Source organism: Thunnus maccoyii, chromosome 7, assembly GCF_910596095.1.
Source record: "Thunnus maccoyii chromosome 7, fThuMac1.1, whole genome shotgun sequence".
Lineage (NCBI taxonomy): Eukaryota > Metazoa > Chordata > Actinopteri > Scombriformes > Scombridae > Thunnus > Thunnus maccoyii.
The window spans coordinates 25,479,696-25,501,363 of NC_056539.1; the positions used below are offsets into that span (position 1 = coordinate 25,479,696).

At 38.0% G+C, this 21,668-nt stretch overlaps 2 protein-coding genes across 13 annotated transcripts in view; one reads left to right on the forward strand and one right to left on the reverse strand.

The window, feature by feature from the left end:
• Positions 1-317: 317 nt before the first annotated feature.
• Positions 318-12,250, reverse strand: atg4c (autophagy related 4C, cysteine peptidase). Its single transcript, XM_042417841.1, has 11 exons — positions 11,991-12,250; positions 11,655-11,776; positions 10,075-10,158; positions 9,219-9,452; positions 6,383-6,722; positions 5,252-5,322; positions 4,192-4,394; positions 3,913-3,991; positions 3,060-3,136; positions 2,527-2,646; positions 318-2,106 (listed from the first exon to the last, which is right to left on the reverse strand). The coding sequence occupies exons 2-11, from the start codon at positions 11,728-11,730 to the stop codon at positions 1,939-1,941; spliced, it is 1,452 nt and encodes a 483-aa protein (XP_042273775.1). The 5' UTR covers positions 11,731-11,776; positions 11,991-12,250; the 3' UTR covers positions 318-1,938.
• Positions 12,251-13,794: 1,544 nt separating this feature from the next.
• The window catches only part of dock7 (dedicator of cytokinesis 7), a 50,641-nt gene continuing 42,767 nt past the window's right edge, over positions 13,795-21,668 (forward strand). For 11 of the 12 annotated variants that reach the window (XM_042415826.1, XM_042415817.1, XM_042415818.1 and 8 more), the window contains exons 1-3: positions 13,799-13,942; positions 18,824-18,923; positions 20,847-21,022. In XM_042415826.1, coding sequence (XP_042271760.1) covers positions 13,905-13,942; positions 18,824-18,923; positions 20,847-21,022 — 314 coding nt within the window. In that variant the 5' untranslated portion in view covers positions 13,799-13,904. Of the gene's footprint in view, positions 13,943-18,823; positions 18,924-20,846; positions 21,023-21,668 lie in introns of all 12 variants that reach the window. The other variant, XM_042415825.1, reaches the window with a different exon arrangement.

Sequence of the window (21,668 nt, forward strand, 5' to 3'; positions counted from 1 at the left end):
GGGGCAACAGACAGATTATCCATGGTAACAGAGCTTTGCACACAAGGATATTTTCTTTTCCTCCACAGAGGAACACAGTTGCCGCCAGTGTCACTGGGTCACATTTTTTCCGGTCCCTGGTTAATGGGCTGTATAGATGGTTAGCACGTACGATTAGTTTTAATCTACTACATTTGACTGGGAGAGAAAGGGATTGAATACATTTCAACACACCACTGAGGTTTGTATCCAGCACTGGAAATGAACAAAACAATTTTTTATTCTACCAGAGGCGATTCAAATTCTTCAAGTGGACCCAAAAGAAGCAAACCGATTAAGAAAGTCAAATATTGTGAATTTATTCAACTTTTTTTGCCCGGCAATGTAAAAAACATTTTACATTACAGAGATTAGTTTTCTTAGTTAATTTATGCAAACAGACATGCAGGTGTTGTAATGCAGCAAAGCATATAAGAAAAGTTCTACAGTCGGAAAAACTTCAGTGTTTTTAAACGATAAATCAAAGTGCATGATCAAGTTTTGTAATTTTGTAGTCAAGTGTTCTGGCATACTGCTTCACTTCTAGTTCATTAAGGTGTAATTACAGTAAAAGTGTTGTAAAAAGAGAGAAAAGATCATTTAGTCTCACTGCAGAGTGGTAAAAAAAGGGTAAACATAACCTGAAATGTTAAAAATTCCTTTTGTATGAAAAAATAACTTTCCAAAATGCTTTGAAATAATTGACCAAAATTGTAAATTACACAAAATATATATAAATAATATTGATTTTGACTGTTAATATAGTATCTCTCTGCAATTTCTTTGTGTGATTTATATTGTTAGTCCATCTCAATTCAACAACCCGTATATTGCAACTCCCTGGAAGTTTTTTACTTCAGGTGCTGTTTTCCGTGGGTGTTAGACATATACAGCAGATACTTTTACATCTAAAACATCTTATTGTAAAGGGTAATTTATAACAGATAGTGCTTAGTGAGGTGTAGCACATGAGTCCATTAACCATTTGGCAAACTCTAACCAAAATTAATACCACTAAGGCAAGCAAACAATCATATCATCACACGACAGCATCATATATTATTGCTAAGATTAAAGCTCTAGCGTGAATAAAAAGACATGTTGGCAGAATTATGAAGAGAGCGTCCTTCAAAGCTTGTGCTTCTGTTGTTGAGGTGTTTCAGAAGAGTGAAAAATTCATCTTATTTGATGAAATATTCTTGGCAGAGGAGTTTGGAAAAGTTACTTAGTTCAGTCTATCATAAGAGAGCCCTCGGTCCATATAAATTAAGGCTTTTTACTGCACTTCTTTCAGCTATATACTAATACTTACCACACTTAAGAGGCTGTCTAAATACTGTAGGTGTGGCCCTGTGCTTAAAAAAGATTTTAAACTGGGCCAATCCTGATTTCTGGGACAGTTATACCTGCTCTGTGACACATTTACAAAGCAGGTCAGTGTGGGAGTGCTGAACTGGACCTAGTCCTTATTGCAAGCAAATCCTACACCAAATCCTCCAAAATATGGTATGTTGATATAATGGCTGTTAACAGCTCGTCTCAAGTTTAAAAAGTTACAAACAATGGTGCAAAATGACTATTGTTTGTCTAGATGTTGTTCTTCTCTAGGTGAGTATATTTAAAAAAAAAAACAATACGTCATAAAATTCAGCAGAGCACAAAAAAATGTCTTAAGACTTTCTGACAAAAGGTTCAGCAAGCTCACATTGCCAGGCACCAAATATAAGTCCACAAGTTAGTAACAGTTTTGGCTAAAATTGCTCAGCAACAAAGTTTCCAGGATGTATAAACTGAATTACTGTAGCTTTGTAAAGTTCCATAACCTTCAGTGTCACAACTGACAACAATAGGCTTTGGATACCAAGCTGTTTCAACATTTTAAAAGAGGAAGTTCCCTGTCAATAATCATAATCAGTGCTATCAAAGCAGCACAAAGTCCCCGACAGTGGCGACTGTCCTCCTCGGGTCACGTATGAAGGGCCATTCTCTCTTCTCTGGGGTCAGGCTTGCCGACAGGTCGTAATCTCTGCCGTGACCTTGCACGAAAGTGAACGCTGGGTATTTCTCCTTCGCTGATGGCTGCAGCACCTGAAATAACAACAGGCCAGTGTTTCAGAGAAGTACTAGTGATACATTATGCTGTGCATTTTATAAGAGTTTGAATTTAATCTCTCAACCAAACAAGGGGCCTCTTCTCAACTGTTATGTGTTCTTTGTCAGGTTGCTACCAGAGATATAACATTAATTTTAATACACAGGAATACAGTCTCAGAACATTTAAGGAGGGAAGACTCTGGTTTACATCTACCCAAACTGCCGACTGGTTTGAGAAGAACTGAGTGAGATTCATGGCTAAATGGTGCCACCTACTGGTCAACTTGTATCACACCGACACACACATTTGCCAGTATACAAAACACTATCAATACACAGACAGCTGTGGTCACATAATAATTGTGAAACGAGCGATGAAATTGTGGCATTTTGTGTTGTTCTGCCATTTCCCACCTTTGACAGCTCTTGGCTGATTCTCTCATAGTCTTGGACACTTCTGGAATAGAAACCTATGGTGCAGCTTGGGTCCATCTTGCTGAAAGGCATCTTCTTCGGTGAGGGGCAATGATATGACTAGACAAAAAGAGACAAAATACATCTGAAAATATTCAGGCCAGGTAACCTTTTGATGAATGAAATCCTATTTATCTGCTGTCACAGCATCCATAAATTTACAGCACTGGTGTGTTGTCACATTGTACTGTATACCACGGCATGTAAAAGCATAAAACAAAGTTACTATACAGAGCTGTGTGCTGATTTTTATGTATGGGTCCTGAAATATTCAGGCTCACAGTACCTGATCCTGTATTTGCCGTATTTCTCTTAAGTGGCAGCTTCTTCTGAGCAGCAAATAAATCAGCAGATAGGGACTTGGTAATTGGGCCCGGGGCTGCTTTAAGATTCATACCCTTAAGTACTAACAGAAACTATTAAATTCACATTACTGGGACCTCAGTCAGCTCGTCTGTGTAATTTCACATTACCTGGAGAGGGAAATCGCTGGTGCTGACATCCACAAAAGACTGACAGTAATGAGGGTCCATGTAAATCAAGCTGTCATCTGCAAGGACAAAACAAAAGACAAGTTATTCAAAAACATCGGATTATTACAAAAACGCGCCTCTCTCCAATTTCTATGCAGAGTAGCTCAAAGTCACCTGCTTGGCCTACTGTTAGGCTTGTGTGCGTCAAATATGCCTCCCAGAAGGTTGTTGCTTTTTAATATCCACCGGGGTGGATTAAATTCTACATAATCAGATGCGTTTGTACAAGCACATCCTTTACACCCACAAAAAAGAGGTTGTCATTTAATTTTTGTGTAGGGGAATTACTTTTACAAACACGCAATTATATGCGACCATTTGCATATGATAAATGCAGCGCTGAGCCGCGCCTTGGCAGGGAGAATGTATTGCTTGTCATTTAGACATCATCCACCACTGTATTTCAAATTGGTAAAATGTAAATGCGTAAATATTGACTGCCAAGATGTACAACTGAAGGTTCCTTCTGGCTCCTGAAGGTGATGAAGAGTGGCTCACTTTGGGGCCCGGATGAAATTTAATGCATACCTCCTATGGAAATCAATTACAGCTTACAACTTGGGAGGTTTACTTGTGATAAATGGGTGAGGCTTTGATGGGTCAGAGAGAATAAAGTAAGCCCTGCTTCACTTGCCTCCATCTCCACTCCTCTCTGCTTTCCTCACGCAAACAGGAATACATTAACTTACTTTGTCTCTTCACATAAGAAGGGTATATTATGCAAAATAATCTGTTATTCACACCAACCTCTCTCTGTGTGTCTTTCTCTGTTTTCCATTACGCAAACACTAACCTTGAAATCCTACAAAGTAGCAGGCCTGTTTGGGCTTCCCTCCAATGATGCCTATGCAGTAATCCAGACTCAGTATGCTCTATATGCAGAGAGAGGGGCAGAGAAACATACAGTAAATGTGACTGGGAGCCTAAATACTGTTTCAGTGACAATAATTACTGTTTCTTTTACAACTGTGAAAACCCCTCACTAAGCAGCAGTACGAGACATATAAAAAAATGAAGTTATTTGACTAACTTGCAGTTCTAAAAACTACCCTAACCTACACGTATCTATCACCTTTGCAAAGTTAAAGTAGTCGGGGTTGGTTTTCTCCCCTCCCAGCCGCACAGGGATGAGGATGATGACAGCTCGACTGTCTGGCACGGTGGAGGCAGACGCTGGTTGGTTGTTCTGTGGGGAAGGAGGGGCATCTGATCCCTCAGCAGAGGTCCGCCCCACTCTTGGTGCCCTGTGGCTATCGATGACATCAGCACTGTACACTATGGAGGATCAATAACACAGAGGTCAGATGGAGGTCTGCGTGTCTGCCCTGTCTATCTGTGTATTCTGTCTGTTCATCAGCCTCTCAGTCTCAGTCCTGTCTTTTTGTAGCCATCTCTGGTTTATGAAATATTAGTATGGTGTCTTTATTATTGTGTTTTTGGCTATGAGATGCTAAGTTCTTCTGTCACATAATTGTATGAAATATTGCCCAAATACATGCATATTTTATCTTCATGTCCGTAAAAGTTGCAGGTCCCATAAATGGAATTTCATCTTGCAATATTCACTGTATGTCTTTTGAAAAATACCTCATCTGTCTTGTTACCCAATAACAAATTTAAATTTTATTTTTGACAAATATGAGTCTTTCTTTTTATGTGTTTTTTGGTTAAATCAAACCTTGTGAAAGATGGTTTCATTCTGGTTTTTCTCTGTGTGAATACAGTCTGATTACAGAATCCAGCATGCTTGATATTTGTATAATACAAATATGTAATATGTTAAAAGTGTAAGAGTTGAATTCACTCCCACTTTCCCGTTTCTCTCTGTGACTTTCAAACTTCTAACACACTGAGACACACTCTCACACGAACACATATCTTCTGCTTTGGCTACAGACAAGACAAACATGAATCAAATCCAGGTTATTGGGGTTAAGAAGAGGTAGGATTTGAAGCTAGTAGATTTGAAATTGATGTGTTTTTTGGGCAATAGACACAGTGAGACTCCTGTCACCGCTCTCGGCAGCTCCGCAGTCTCCCAGAAGCAGCAGAGAAATGGTGGAAAAAGAAGGGTCAGTTTGGGCGTCGTGCCCAGCATCCTGTTTTATCAGCAGCAGGCTCATCTTTCATACCTGTGCAGTCCTGTGAGACATAAGCAGTTATACCCGCCAAGCCAGGGTCCATCGCCTTCTCAACAGCTTTCCTAAGAGAAAGAGAGAAATACAGATAGTGAGAGAGGGAGTTCAGGTTTACATCTGAAACTTAAATGTATCTAGTCAGTGCATCTATCTTAGATATCTAAGATATTTTAATATGAGTATAATTGAAGAATTATGTGCTTGAAAATTATGGGTAAAAAAAAAATCACATAGTCATGGATTAACATATTAGTAGCGACAGCTGATGTGGTTGCTAGCTTATATATGCATTATTTCATTTTTCTGCAAGCTGTTTATACAACTTGAGTGATTTAACATATCATACACATACAATAGCATAAAGCTTCATTACTACAACATAACTTAATCCCCTCCAGTACAGCTACACCCATATTTTGTAATGGGTCTAATAATTTAAATACATTCCTGCACTCTTATAGTGATATCAACATATTCATATTCAGTTTTCCTACATCTAATCTTTTGCTACTTTCTTCCTCTTTACTCAGATGTTTTATGTTCACGCCCCAAAAACTGTGGCCGTATTTTACTGTCACATTAACAGTAAATGTGCTGAAACAACTAATCAATTAGACACTTGACAGAAAATGATCAATGACAATTTTGTCAAATCAGTTATTCATTCAAGTAAAAATACTAGGGATGCAACTAGCAATTATTTTCATTATTGATTAAACTGTCGATTATTTTCTTGATTAATTGACAAGTTGTTTGGTCCATAAAATGTCAAAAAATGTCGATCACCATTTCCCGACATCTCAAATATCTTCTTTTATCTGAAACAACAGTCCATAACCCAAAGATATGCAGTTTACTGTCATAGAAAACAAAAGAAACCAGAAAATATTCACATTTGACAAGCTGGACCAAGAGAATTTGGACATTTTTTTCTTTAAAAAATGTCTCAAAAAGATTAATCGATTATAAAAATAGTTGGCAATTAATTGATTAATTGACTAATCATTGATCATTGCAGCTCTAATAAATACCATAACAATTAGGATTTTTTGACTACTGACAAGAAAAACTAGTTTTAAAATGTTCTCAAATAAAACATTTCTTTTACTCCGTATTTACACATACTTGAGGATGTGTGCCACTACAGCAGGTCCATACCAGTCCCCTGCCTGTTTCCCCATTGTCAGGCCTAAATGGATGAGCCTGTGGAGGCCCAGCTGAGCTGAGGGGCAGTCCCCAAACCACGACACCAGAGTACGGTGGTACATCTCTTTCAAGTGGGCATCTGCCTCCTCTGCAGATCCTGGGGCCTGGGCTTGAGGTATGGGTGGGGATTCAGGATCAGAGGGACTGTGGGAGCCCTGCAGAGAAGCCTCCAAGGAGGCCACCAGACGCTTGGCTGCAGTGGTAGTCCACGTCTCAGTGTCTAAAGGCTGGAGCTTCAGCGCCTCTGACCAGGTCCAGTCTGTACAGAAATAATAAATCATATAAAACAGCTGTAATGAACTTTAAAGACCAAATGCAAAATAAAGTTTTAAAGTCGCATAAAAATGCAAATGTATTTAGGCTTAGAAATATATTTCCTAAACCCCCTGATAGTAGATAGGAAAATCTATTTTCTATATTTCTGTGGATAAGAATTTTGATGTGAACAGGCCTTTGCTGTCCTCTCATATTTCTCATATATCTCATATTTGGGCTTATGTTGTGGATTTTTTTGGTTTTACTGTAAAGCACTCTGTAACTAGTTTTTGAAATGTGCTAAATGACAAAATCTTGAGTGATGAAGGCATCAAGCCAGCTATAACTAGACAAGTTTTAGAGAACAACTCAATCAGGATGAAAAATTCTCTCTCAAAAAAAAAAAAAATGTAGCTAAATATATAATACTCTTCCCACAGCTTTTGGAAGAAAATTATAGGCTTGTATATGTTTTGAAATACATAATATATAATTATAGCTCAAATTATTTAGAAGAATGACACTTTAAAAAAAAAAACACATGACAAAACTCGTCAAAATGTTGGGGCACTTCAGCGGCCTGCTGGCTGGGACACAACTGACATAACCGCAACAACCGCTGCATGTCAAACTCCTTTCCTTACCCCTGTTTCCTATCTCTCTACATTTTCAACTGTCGAAGAGAGGCAAAGATTAAAAAACAAACTACAAAATGTTTCTTTGTAAGTATTCTGGAGTAAAATGCATATAAACCCAGTGATTTAAATGCGTGAAACCCAACAACAGTGAAAATAGCTACAGAAGTCATACATAAAACATCAAATTCTTAATTTTAGTGAAGAAAAGGGCTACGGTTCTTAAAAACCTGATATCACTGATGGGAAATAATGAAAGGTAATAATTTTAAAGGGATCTCTGTGAGTGCTTTCTGAACCACATCATTCAAAACATAAAAGTTCCATCTCAAACATCACCATTAAGAACAAAAAGTCTTTCAGAACTTGTGAAATTTAAGGTTTTTTGCCTTAAACAGACAGAACCTTGTTCGCTTCAGTAACAGAAAAGGCGTCTTTCTGTTCAATTAGAAGTTTGAGTGTCCCATTATTTCACTTTAATTGTGCCTTAGCCTTACAAACAGGGTGGGAGCTGGAGGTGGAGAGAATGGGAGTGGCCCAGACTATAAAATGGGCCAGAGTACAGTCTAAAGCATTAACAAAATGACCTTGATCCAAAGTGAATCAAAGTAAAATTGATCAATAAATATCCTTAAGTGGCCATTAGTCATTTTATAGAGAAATATTTCATTAGTGACATATTTTAGATTTGACAGAAGAACAAGTTTTAAATATTGTTTTCTAAATGACTGCATTAAACTGGCATTCATCTCATTATGAGGACCCATAAAGTCTAGGACATTTCAGAGACAATAGATCCCACAGAGATGTGAGGAATTCACTCATTTTAAATGACTTGCATCAAATAAATTGAAATTTCTGTTTAAGGTTGAGAACAAGAAAACTCAAGAAAATGGCTGCAAGTCTGGGCTTCCTGCTCAGAAAAAAAAGAAACTGAATAGAAGTGAAAAGAAAAAGATTATTGAGATACATTATTAGTCCCTTGCAGTGGTTATCAGTGCCCCATGAACACCCAGGAACTGCAAAGGTGTTTACAGTCTCCAAATATTGGCCACTAAGCAGCTTCCCTGGTGTAATACTGTCAAGTCAAGTCACAAATCACAAATTTGCCTCAGGGTGCTTTACTATCTGTACAGCAATACAACCTCCTCTATCCTTAGACCCTCGATCCGAATAAAAAATCCTTTAATGGGGAAGAAAATGGAAGAAAACTCAGAGGAGGGATCCCTCTCCCGGGATGGACAGATGTGCAACAGATGTTGTGTGTACAAAATAGACCAAGAAAGCAAAATGACAGAAATAGAACATGGATGAAAAGGATAACCAAAATATAGTTGGACTGATATATGAAGAATCTGATCAGGAGGACATTGAGCAACTTCCAGCTGCCACCAACTGTCAAGTGTTAAGTGTCTTGATCAAAGCAACTTCAGAACTAGTTTTCAAAATAAGAGTGTCTAAATATAAATTTCCCTTTTAAAACCCCAAATTTCTCAATTAGTCAAAAGATTCAAATCAGTTACCTTTCAGCCACAAGCCCCCTTTGTGAGATGATTACTGATGTAGGAAAAAAACAAATATTTGAATTGATTTGCTTATGTTTGTTTGTCTACTGTATAGTTTTATCTCTTTAAGTCTCTAAAATGATTCAAATAAAACATTCTGACACTTTTGTAACAAGGTGTCAACAAGGGCAAATGATTAAGAACCACTGTTTTAGACTACTGCTACCTCCACCTGTGTCTTTAAAGTGGAAAAAAAAAATCTAACTCCTCTTTTGGTTTTTTTTGGCCTCACTTTTCATGCAATTGTTGATGTAAGCAGAAGGAGTTTCAAATCAGGTGCGGTACCATCGTTCCACTCACCTCGGCCCAAGAAGTGCAGAGTAAGTGCTTGAGCCAGCATCATCTGTCCAGCCCTAAGCATGCAGCCCCAGCCACAGTCGGAGGTCAGGATGGAGCCTGGCAGAGGAGGGAACTCCTCCCTGTAGGTCAGCCACACGCGGGATGCAAAATCCTTCCGGAAAGCCTCCACGTTCCCCATGACGAAGTCCTCATCAGAGGCTTCATAGCAGGCTTCTTCTGTGAGACTGTCGTCATCTGAGGCAAACAAAAACAAGATTTTTGTCCTGGTGTTGTCTGAAAATGACCTACTGTATCTAGCCAATTGTTGTTGTAATGGATTATTAGTATCTTTAGAGCTGCAACGATTAGTCGATTAGTTGATCAACAGAAAATTAATCGCCAACTATTTTGATAATCGTATAATCATTTCAGCTTTTCAAATGTGATGACTGAATGCTTTTTCTTGTCATACATTACAGTAAACTGTATTTCTTTGGGATTGGACGAGATAAGACATTTGAAGATGTAACCTTTGACTCTGGGAAATTATATTGGGCATTTTTCACTATTTTCTGAGATTTTATGGACCAAATGATTAATCGAGAATATGACTGTCTGTTATAGTAAACTGAATATCTTTGGGGACTGTTGGTCAGGACAAAACAAGACATTTAAGGACATCATCTTAGGCTGTGGGAAACAGTTAACATGTTTTACCATTTTCTGACATTTTATAGACCAAACAACTAATCAACTGATAGAGAAAATAACCGTCAGATTAATCAATAATAAAAATAATCATTAGTTGCAGCCCTAAAGTATAAGTTTTAATTGTAACTGCCGGTAGCTGTTTTGTGTATGTGTGTGTGCACCGTACCTTCAGCCTTAAAGTGGTAACATTTCCCCAGAAGAAGCACAGGGGAATTTCTACTGAATGAGGTCTTAGACTTCAGAGCCCAACCTGAGACATACAACAAACAGACATTATGTCATGGTTTGGCTGATAGTTGAAAAAAAATAGCTGTAAGGCATCTTATTTACTCAGTTGACTGGCACACCTACAGTACAACACCCATCATTCAGTGTTCTGGCTCAGTCCCAAGATTTCTGCAGACTACAGTTACTGTAGTACAGTATTCTGTTTGCATCAAGCTATTCCTCCACTTAGTGTTACATAAACAGCATTGGAACAACCATTAAGGCTTTTTAAACGCAGGCAGCAACATAGCAGAAACTTTCATCTCAGCTGAAAAGAACACAATGTCACACTCAAACCAGAGTGGACGGGTATGACAAGGAACTATTTTAAGAACTGACTCAACAGCAGTAGGTGCTTTTCTCATTAAATTCTTGTTTTTTTTATTTGTGCAGTCTCCTGTGTCTGGATCAACGTGTTATTGTTGATCTGTCTGCATTTCAGTTGCACAGATTCCAGTTTATGTAACCCACTTATTCAGTTTGAGCTAAGAAAATAAGAAAACTAGGTTGTGGAAAATAGCGATGAAAGCCTGAAAGCAGAGGACTAGCATGGGTGGCAGGGCTGTGCAGTGGTGGAAAGTAACTAAGTATATTTACTTGAGTACTGTACTTCAGTACAATTTTAAGGTATGTGTACTTTACTTGAGTATTTCCATTGTATGCTATTTTATACTTCCACTCCACTTCTATTCCACCACATTCATTTGACAGCTTTAGTTACTTTTCAGATGAAGATTTGACACAATGGATAATATAACAAGCTTTTAAAATACAACACATTGTTAAAGATGAAACCAGTGGTTTCCAACCTTTTTGACTTGTGATGTCTTACAAAAAGCAGTGTGTAGTCGGGGTCACATTTCAGATGTCTATGAGTTGTTAACAGCTCCACCAAATAGTGATTTTTCCCTCTAAACTTCTCACATGGTTTCATGTCAATAAATGTTCAAATGATCCAATATTTCATCAAAAACCAAAGACTAGAGAAAAAGCCCAAAAACTGAAAACAGATTTGTGTATCAAAACTTTGTTTTTTCTTCTTTCCTCTCCCATAAATCATGTCATGACCCCTCAGATTTATTTGGGTTTATCATCCTTTGGAGGGGCCCGACCCCTAGGTTGGGAACCACTGGACTAAACTAGCTAACTGTATATAAAGTAGTTGAAACTAGCTCCACCTCCAGCAGCTACAACAGTAACATGCTGCTGACACACTGATGCTTCAGCATTAATCATTTAATGATGTCATATATAATAATATATCAGTCAGAGGAACCAAACCACTACTTTTACTGCAATACTTTAACTACATCAAGCTGCTAATACTTATCTAACTTAAGTAGGATTTTCCATACAGGACTTTTACTTGTTATGGAGTATTTTATACTTTGCTGTATTGGTACCTTTACTTAAAGTCCCCCTCCACTCAAAAATATGTTTTTCTTCTTGTGTGTACTTGGCCTCAAGCTAGTCACTTACTGTACTTCACATTGTGCCACACTGACAAGAACTTTGTCTTCAATTTTTCCACCTCGTCGCTCCCTTTATTCTCCATTTGGACCAGAGAGGAATGTAACCCATTCCCACACTGCAGACAAACCCTGGTATACAGTGTATACATACACACAAACACACACACACACACACACACACACACACACACACACACACACACACACACACACACACACACACACACACACACACACACACACAGCGAGAGAGAGAGCGAGAGAGAGAGAGATTTGAGTGTAACATCAAGCAGTATCATTTCACATTGACAGAAATCATAGATTGAACTGAGCATGTCGTTACCTCAGAGCTTCTTCGGTGCAGCTTTTTCCCGCTCACAGCCGCTTTGTAGCTTCGTACAAAACGTCACATTATGTTATATGAACGATTTAACACACCGTGCGTCGCCCAGAACTTGTAAAGTAACACTAGCCTGCGACAGCCAATGTTTACAATTTGAGGAAGTAGAAGAGTTCAAGTCAGCTGATCTCGCGGTGTTTCCGCCGGAGCCGGGGAAACGAGTGGGCAGGTCTTTGAAGGCTCGTCTTTGAAGGCTCGATTTAAAATTCTCGTCAGCCCGAGTGGGCGGTGTTTAAGAAATTTGCATGCTAATCCATTCGAGCACCGTCGCTCGAATGGATTCTCCTCTTGAGTTGTAACAAAACGAGCGCGCTTTGTTGTGTAAATGCGGGACGACCAAAAAAATGCCACATCTGCTTCTCTAACCATTTATCGCTTCACTTATAATTATTGCCATGCCATCTAAAAATAAGTTTCTCTATTTATCTGTGGTTCATTTTTCAAACATGCATGATATCACATCACAAATCATAACAAATACGTTTATTTTATTTAGTGTAGAAATGTTTACCAAAATAACACTCTAATGAAATATACTATGTCTGCAAATTGGCTGTTTTCCTTTTTCTTTTTTTATGCAGCTTAATAAATCACCTTCTTATAAGTAGTAGTTGTTTTTTTTTTTAATTGTGTAAGCAAAGTGTGTGTGTGTGTGTTTGCTGTGGATTTCTGTTTGTTTATGGTTATAGGCTACTGTATGCTTACTATTTTGTATACAGCCTTGTTGATGTTGTTGAGATCTTGATCTCAGTGACACCAATGAAACATGCATACCGGTAAATCATTATTTGTGTAGCAAAGTGTTACATTACGATATACTCCTGCTTTTGTGCTTGCTTTTGTCGGGTTTGCCAAAGCAGTTATTGCAGTGATAGCTTGTGGGTTTTTTTTTAAATTGCAGAATAACAAAAGATAGAACTAGGACATCTATTGAATGCTTGCAAAGTGGTTATAACATAGAGAGAGGGATTTAAAAGCAAATGAAAAAGCACTGGTGACAAAAATGTTACTGAAACTTAAATCCTTAACTATTTTTAAAACTGACACATACGGAAGAGGAGATTTAGATTTCCTATACAGTAAGATAGACTAAAATCTGTTTAAATTCAGATAAATATATTTAAAAATAAACTTTTCCTATATATTGCATTTATTTTGCATTGTCTAAAATGGATACAATACTTCTACTTGGTCTTGTATATGTCATATATCCCATGCGAAAATTATAAGAATCAAATTACACTAACTGTGTTAGTAATTGAATTTTTTTTTACTATGATTTCAACAAGAAACATCAAACATACATTTGTTTTTAGAGAGAAGGAGGAAGAAAAAACATGTCTCCCAGCTGTGTTCGACAAATTGAGTTTTTTGGTCAATAACAATAAATGTTGATATATAACACAACAGTAACTATAAGTGTTGGAGAGTAGCTTGATGCTACTTTATACTTCCACTCCACTGCATTTATTTGACAACATAAGTTACGTCCAGAAAAAAAGTCCCAAAATTGAAAACAGATTTGCGTACCAGAACTTTGTTTTTTCTTCTTTCCTCTCCCATTAATCATGTAGTAGAGTAAAAGTAGAGTATCTTATATGCATCTTAAAACATGTGTGGAGGGGATCTTTAATTAAAGGATCGGAGTACTTTTTCCACTACTGGTAACTACGTTCTGCAGCTGATACAATGCGCAGGGGCTTTTCATTGGGTGTGTTCTGTTGCACACCAACACAGTCATTACGGTAGCGGTCCCATTCTCCAGTTTTCCCGTTTTCCCTGTGGCCGTAGTGAGTGAGTGGAGTCTGCCTGCTGCCTGCCTGGGAATTTCGTTAAAGCACATCAGCGGCCACTGCCATGGCTGAACGCCGCGCCTTCGCCCAAAAAATCAGCAGGTAAAGACTTGTGACTCCGCAACGAGCTCTTAAAAGACAAACATAGCAGTCTGTCTGCGTTTTCTATCGGTCGCCGTTACAGCACCGCTGGGGGAACCCTGTGAAGGAGGCCCAGCCGCCAGCTCAGCCTGCCTGCTCCGAGCTAGCCGCTTGTTAGCCACACAGCAAAAGATGCTCAGACCCACCCAGACAGACAGCGACACTACTCTCTTTTCCCCCTTAATGCTAATAAAGGGGCAAGATATAACATCGTTGAAATTAATGTATCTTATTCAAACAGAAGTTTGGCTTTTAGTAATTTTTCCGCGCCGAAAGGGACTAACGGTAAATGGAAAACCGTTAATTTTGGACGGCTAGCTGTCTTGTCTACAGTAGCTAACGATGGGCAGCTGGTTGTGATGTGACTGAACTTTGATGAGTTATGATTTAAGCAGGAGCACATTGAGAGGAGAGAGAACATGTATATCTGTAATACAGTAAATCTGGGAACAAAAGTCACCCTCAACAGCTATCATACAGCGATATTATAATCTCCTCCCCGCCCCTCAGACAGATCAAATAATCTCTTTAACAAAGGGCTTTGTGCTAGCTGTCAAATACCATCATCCCACATAGGTAGGTAGGTAGATATGTACAAGGCTCTGGTCTGGGTCAACTGTTATGTCTCCCACAGCTCTCAACAGAACCATGATTTTAATTACTGTCAATATCATGAAATTCACAGCCAGTTATATAATGCTAGTTACTGTTCAGCCTTATATATTTATATATGCTTGGTTCAGTTTTTCTCTGTCCTAACTACATACTAATTTACTGGATGAAATAGGAATTGACACTCCTCTGGGGAGGTTAATTATTATGATGATCTTCGGTTATTGGAAAGGAGGGAATGTCTGTCACGTTTGTTTTTGTTTTTCAAATGGAGGAACTGTTGTTAAATCCTAAAGGCTGGGTGCATTTTAAGGTGGAGTTTTAAAAGAGAACAATTATTTATTATGTTTTCTCTTCAATTTTCGAAATATAATAGTGTGAATACATGTCCCATTAGTCAAAACCACATCCAATTAGTGGAATCTCATATTGATTTATGCAGACTGGACATGCCCTACCCCATGGCAGATTAGTGAGACTTTGTGAGGCCTGATTGGATTGTCAGCTGACAAACTAACAGATGAAGGTACACTGATATCATGTACACCTTACAATGCTGTCCAGTACTACAACATGTCAACCTGCAGCCCCAAATTTTACTGTAGAGCTGCAGCAACAGGAGCATTTATTGATGGTTGTTGTATCAGATGGCATTCAATTGTAATATTTTGCAAGTGTTCGGAATATTGTTTCCACCATATGAATATGGCCACTGTTACTTACAAATGATTAGATTAATGAACACTGTTAACCTTGCTGATGTTTTTTATTTGGCTGTGGAAAAGCACCTCTATTCTACCTGTTTAAAAGACAGGTTCACAATTTTCCAAGTCTGTCAATAGTCAGGTACCCAAATGAACAGTGAAAAAGGTTTTCTTGCCATAATCATTCATGTTCATACTGACCATAATGCACTTACAATGTAAGTAATAAGGGCCAAAGTCCAAAAGCCTCCTTCTGTGCAAAAATGTATTTAAATGTATGTAAATGTAAGTTTATCTGAAGCTAATCTGTAGCTTCAGCGGTTGAAATCAGTCAAATTAAGTAGATATCTTTCAACATTACAGTCTCTTTAGCAAACCAGGGAAACACTGTCCAAGGAAATACAAGGAGGGAATTTGATGCTAAAAAGACTGTAAATTTGGCAGGTATCCACTTGATATGACTAACTCCGACTGCTGAAGCCTAATATAGCTAAGCTTCAGATAAACTTTTAAATGCATTTTTGCACAAAATGACCCAAAATGACACACTGTGGATTTTGGCCCCCATCACTTTTATTGAAAGTGTGTATTTGAAGGAAATCTTTTAATAGCCAGTATGAACAGGAGGAAAGATTACAGTGGGGAAAACCTCTTTCAGTGTTCGTATGGGCCGCTGACTGTTGTTTTAAGACAGACTTGAAAAATTGTGAACCCGTCCTTAAAGCCAGCTGACTTTTATTAATGGAAGTTTGTTAGCTTACGTCACGTGTTGACGCAAATTTATTTACTCAAAGTGCCGGTGGCTTTGCCCAGAAATTGAAATCACATGTTTCTGTTGAATGCTTTTGCTTATTTCATGATGTTCAACAGCCACCGGTTTATATTTTGTCACTAGGAGTTGTTGTTTTACCATCTTGAAGTGATAATCGCAACGTCTGTTTGCTTAATCAAGTTATTCCTCTGTGCAGCGACCGGTGCTAAGTAAAGATCTGGTAAGGGACATTGGGGAGGACTGTGGAATGTGTTTGTCAGCTCAGTTCCTCTGCAGAAGCCACCAAATCTTTACTTCAGTGCATTATCATGTTCAACCTAAGCTTGCAAGTCGGGACAGTGCAGCTTTCATTGAACCTTTTTGCTAAAAGGACGGGTTCATAAATTTTCAGGTCTGTCTTAAAACAATAGTCAAGTGCCCAGACGAACATTGAAAAAGATTTTGCTTGCTGTAATCATTCTTTCTGTTCATGCTGGCCATTAAGAGACCCCTTATTAATGTGCTTCCATTGTAAGTATTTGGGAATCCACAGTCCTTGTTTAGTGCAAAATTGTATTTAAATAAATCTGAAGCTAATATGAAGATTCAGCCGACTGAGTTAGTCAAATCAGTAATCTTTTAAAGTTACAGTCTTTTTTATGGCTGCAACTAATGGTAATTTTCATCACTGATTAACCTGACAAATATTTCCTCAATTAATCAATTAATCTTCAGATGTCTTGTTCCAACACCAGCGATATTCAGTTTACTATCATGTATGACAAAGAAAAGCATCAAATTCTCACATTTGAGAAGCTTGGACCAGCAAACACTTTTAATTTTTGCTTTGAGACTAAAAAGACGAAAGACTAAAATGATTATTGAGTTATTAAGATAGTTGCCGATTAATTTTCTGTCGATCAACTAATTGATTAATCGACTAATCGTTGCAGCTCTAGCTTTTTTAGTATCAAGTTCCCTCTTTGTGTTTCCCAAGACAGTGTGTCCCTGTTGAGCTGCTGTGGACGGATTGTAAACAAAAAGAGGGAATTTGATGCTAAGATGACTGTAACTTTGAAAAATATCCACTTTGATTTTGACGGCTGAAGCGTCAAATTAGCCCCCGATAAACTTTTAAATACGTTTTTACATTGAAGGAGGGCCATCGATGTCGTTGCCCGTCTCGCACATTGAACAGGAGGAATGATTACAAGAAGTAAAACCTGTTTGAACGTTCATCTGGGCACGTGTTTTAACACAGACTTGAAAAACTGTGAACTTATCCTTTAAGATGATAAGCTTGCCCTCTTATTTTCTGTAGCCTTGTCTCTCATCTTGACTTCACAATCCCCTGTAATAGTATGATGGAACAAAGATTAGCTTAGTCCCACAGAAGCTTTGGTGAAACCAGTTTTGGTAATGACGTTTGCCATGACCTCGCGAACTGATTCACAGTTAATCCTTGCACTTGTTGGCCAGTAGTTTGAAATAACCTTCAATCCTTCAGTTGCTATAGTACTGCTTTGAGGATGGAAAGTAGAGAGTGACGGGAAAATAGCCTGTTGTTTATGAAGAAAAGTGTCATGAAAAATGCTGTTAATTATATTTTTCGTATTATAGTAAAATAACCTTGAGTCGTATGTGTCTTGCCTCTATCCTTGGTGCTAATTTTGTACATGTTTGTGTCACTTTGTACTACTTGCTACGTTGTTGTTTTGTTCAAGGCAAAGGTCTCTGAGTGGTTTTGGTGGTTGCTGTGATTTAAAGGGTCTATATACTGTATGTGTGCGCCTATAGCAGGCGGCTGAACTCCAACAGCTTTGTGCTGACCACTCGAGTCCAGAGGTTTTTATTTCTTTATTTTTTTGTTTCTCGCTTCTCTGTCTGGGTGTAATATTCTCAGCGTTAAATGTTAAAATTCTGTTAGGTAGCCTTGTCTTCAATTAAATGATAAGACATTTGCCAAATCAAGCAGCATGTTTTTTATATTTGGATTTATTTTAGTTGTATAGCACTAAGTCCTGCTGGGAAAAAAAAGTGTTGCATTGGATTGGAATCATAAAATAACATCAATATTGCATTACATTGGCCGCATTATGATAACCTTGCAGTTCATTATGTTTTGTACAAATTACAGTATGATAGAGCAATAATTATTGCAATTTATTGCTCTTCTTTTATTCCATTTTCACAGCAAAAATGTTAAACATCACTTGTGTTTGGAGGTTATAGGCTTTGATTAAAATCGGCTTTGGAGCTTTTCAGTTGGTTTTCAGTGCCTATTTATTCCCTGCCAGATTACAAATAAGGATTAGACAAATAATCAATACTGTGATACATTTTTGATAAACTCCCATTCCTCAGTTTGCTCTCTTTTGATACTGACACAGGTGTATTTTCTTTCTTTTATTGCAGACATTTGAAATCTAGACTATTGTGCTCTCTGGCAGTTCACTCTTTTGTTAGTTTACGACTGTTTATAGGAAACAAAAGCTCATGGTGTTTTTTAATCTTTTCCACTTTAGTGACAGAGGTATCAGGATGTGTCATACGTGACTGCTTCTCAGTAATGATGTATCATAGATAAATGTCTTCCAATCTTGTGTATTGCAGAACTGCCTGTTTACTGTTCACATTACTGTTGTTGTTCCCCTGTGATTCTCACCCCTAATTGCAAATAAGCCAGCCATTTAGTGTGTAGATCATTACTCAGACTTTGAATATTGACCGTATTCGCCCTCTTCCTCCCTCCGCCTATTTCTCCTCCGTTTACAGGACTGTGGCAGCAGAGGTCAGGAAGCAGATAGCTGGCCAGTATGGAGGCTCCCCACAGCTCTTCAAGAACCTCAACGTCGGGACCGCAACGAGCAACACAGTGAGTAGCCTAAAGACCGTTGAAAGACCATAGCCTGTTACTAACATCCTTACTTAAATTGACAAGTGTTACAGCTGTTGAAATGGCATTTTCTGAAATCGTATTAATTGCAATTGTACTAGAGCTGTAATGATTAGTTGGTTAATTGAAAATGTGAATATTTTCTGGTTTCTGTGATAGTAAACTGAATATCTTTAAGTTGTGGACTGCTGGTTGGGACAAAAGAACACATCTGAGGATGTCATCTTGGGCTTTGGGGAACAGTGATCAAATTTTTTTTTTACCATTTTCTGACATTTTATAAACCAAACCACTATCAGTTAATCAAGAAAATGATAAACAGATGAATTGATAATAAAAATAATTGTCGGTTATGTGGATGATTTGTTTACTCACATGCTTTTATATCTTTTGGTATAAAAGACTAAAAAGCTGGGCTGGCTGGAAAACAAGAATGTGTTGGTCTCTTGGGTTGTGTCATTGTGGGTTGCTCAGTGTGTAACTGTAGTGTGTAGGTTTAAATTGACTTTGACATGTAGGTTTAATATGTCATCAAATGTGAATTTATAAATTAAGCTACTTGATTAGTTCCATTTGTCATCCATAACCTTGACTGAAGTTCAAGTAAGTGTATTAACAAAAGTAATATGTTGACATCAGTCTCATTGTACTTCAGTATTACAGCCTAAGACAACGATGTCATTTTCTGTTGAGTTGAGGTTATTTCAACGGCTGCACAAATGTTGTTTATGTCTTGCTAAATACCATGTGGGAAATCCATTGATTGACTTGTCCACTACAGCCAGTCTCTGCTGCAGTGTTTCTAGGGTTACCAGCGTTTGAGCTCAGGCAGTACGTTTGTTAAAGGGATAGTGCCAATTGACCTTTGGCAGCCCTGAGCCAACTCACCAGTTCTCCAATACTCCCCATACTCCCCCTCTTCTCCTTAATTAGGCTACAGTTGGCTTTTAATTATACTGTGAACAGTATTTGTGTTCACATTCCTCAAGTGGGAGAGGGAGAGACAAACACGCACACACTCTGACTTTAACTGAACCTGCTGAAACATAGATTCCCCCCTGGGTTCCTCATTTTAGAAGCACTCTAAGCCCCATGAAACCATTAATCCATGCTTGAAGTAGCACAGTTGCTTATCTGGCTACTTGTATCTGCTTGAGGGCATTTTAAAGCATTTGCCTGTATCACAGATTAGGGATGAACGATTAATCGAAATATTATCAAAATTGCAATATGGCCAAATGCAATATTCAAATTGCAGGAGCTGCAATTTTTTTGAGAAAGGTAAAATATGTCACAACATACCATTATAAATGAAGCATTGTGGTCCCACAGAGATGCCCCAGCCTTCAAAACATATTCTCCAGGTGTAAGGGAACATACTTGTTTGGTACAGACCGTGGCAAAAACATCATCATCATTTTTATATTTTTTTTCAGTGAAAATGAAATGCAAAAACTACAGATGCAAATTAGCTTCAAGCTAACTCCGGTGCAGTGCATCATTTATGCTTAATACTGCGCACTGTCCTACTCAATAAATCAAATCAAAATTTAAAAAATTGCCATTCCCACTTAAATCGTGACTCATATCACAATCACAATGCCCTATCACAGATGTGTCCTATTAAGAATTAAAGATCATTTATAAGCTAGAGTAACTCTCTTAACAGAAATAGCAGAAATTACCTTGTATTTTCAACCTGTTGATGCTGGCAGTGGTGCAGATTCATAGAATAAGTAACAATTCATACTACGCTGCTCTGAGGCTGTGTGGGGAATCAGTACTCTAAAGCACCAAGACTTAAATGTACAATAAAAAAAAAGAGGTGCAGACATGAGAACTGTACAGCTGACTGCGTCTGTACAGCTAATTAACTTCTCCCTCCCTCTCATCGCCCACTAGGTTCCTCTCACGGAGGCAGTGGAGCCAGTGGATTTCGAGGAGTACCTCATCACTCACCCTCCCATCGTTGAGTCAGGTCCCCTGAGAGATCTGATTGAGTTTCCCCCTGATGACATTGAGGTCATCTACACACCCAGGGAGTGTCGCACAGTGGTACAAGCCGTCCCAGAGGAAGGGTAAGGGTGCCAGATAGCTGTAAGAAATTGTTGTAGCAAGTGCAGAGATGTGCTCAGTTTCACACCTTATTTACTCAGACAATGTTTAGTTTTTTTCTCCAGTAAAAGCATTTTGAGTGTCAGGACCTAGACAGCCTAGCAAGTGTTTAGATTAACTAGACAATCAAGGGATTAAAAAGTACTTTATATCTATAAATTATAGTAGTAATTAATACATTTATAAATAACTTAAAATTTTATACATTTATTAAATAATTTAATTTGATAATACATTAAATAAACAATCAGTAAATGGATGTTTTGTTATAGATTTAATCAAACACACTGAGAGAAGATAGATAGCATGTATATCTGCAATACAGTAAGTCTGGGAACAAGACATTTTTGACTTCCTAAGTCACTCATGGTAAATATTTTCAGCTCTTCTTGCTGCATTGTATTAGATACTGCATGCAGGAAGTCTCTTATATCACTGTAACCTAATTATACAAATCAATTTCCTATCCACAGGAAAAAAAGAACACTGCTTTTTCATGTGTTTCTTATTCTATTCTATTCGATTGTGGAAACTTTTAGAGGTTACAGTGACGTAAGAAGAAGGAGAGCTGTTACATCACAGCACTGCTATTTGAGGAAAAGCAAAGAC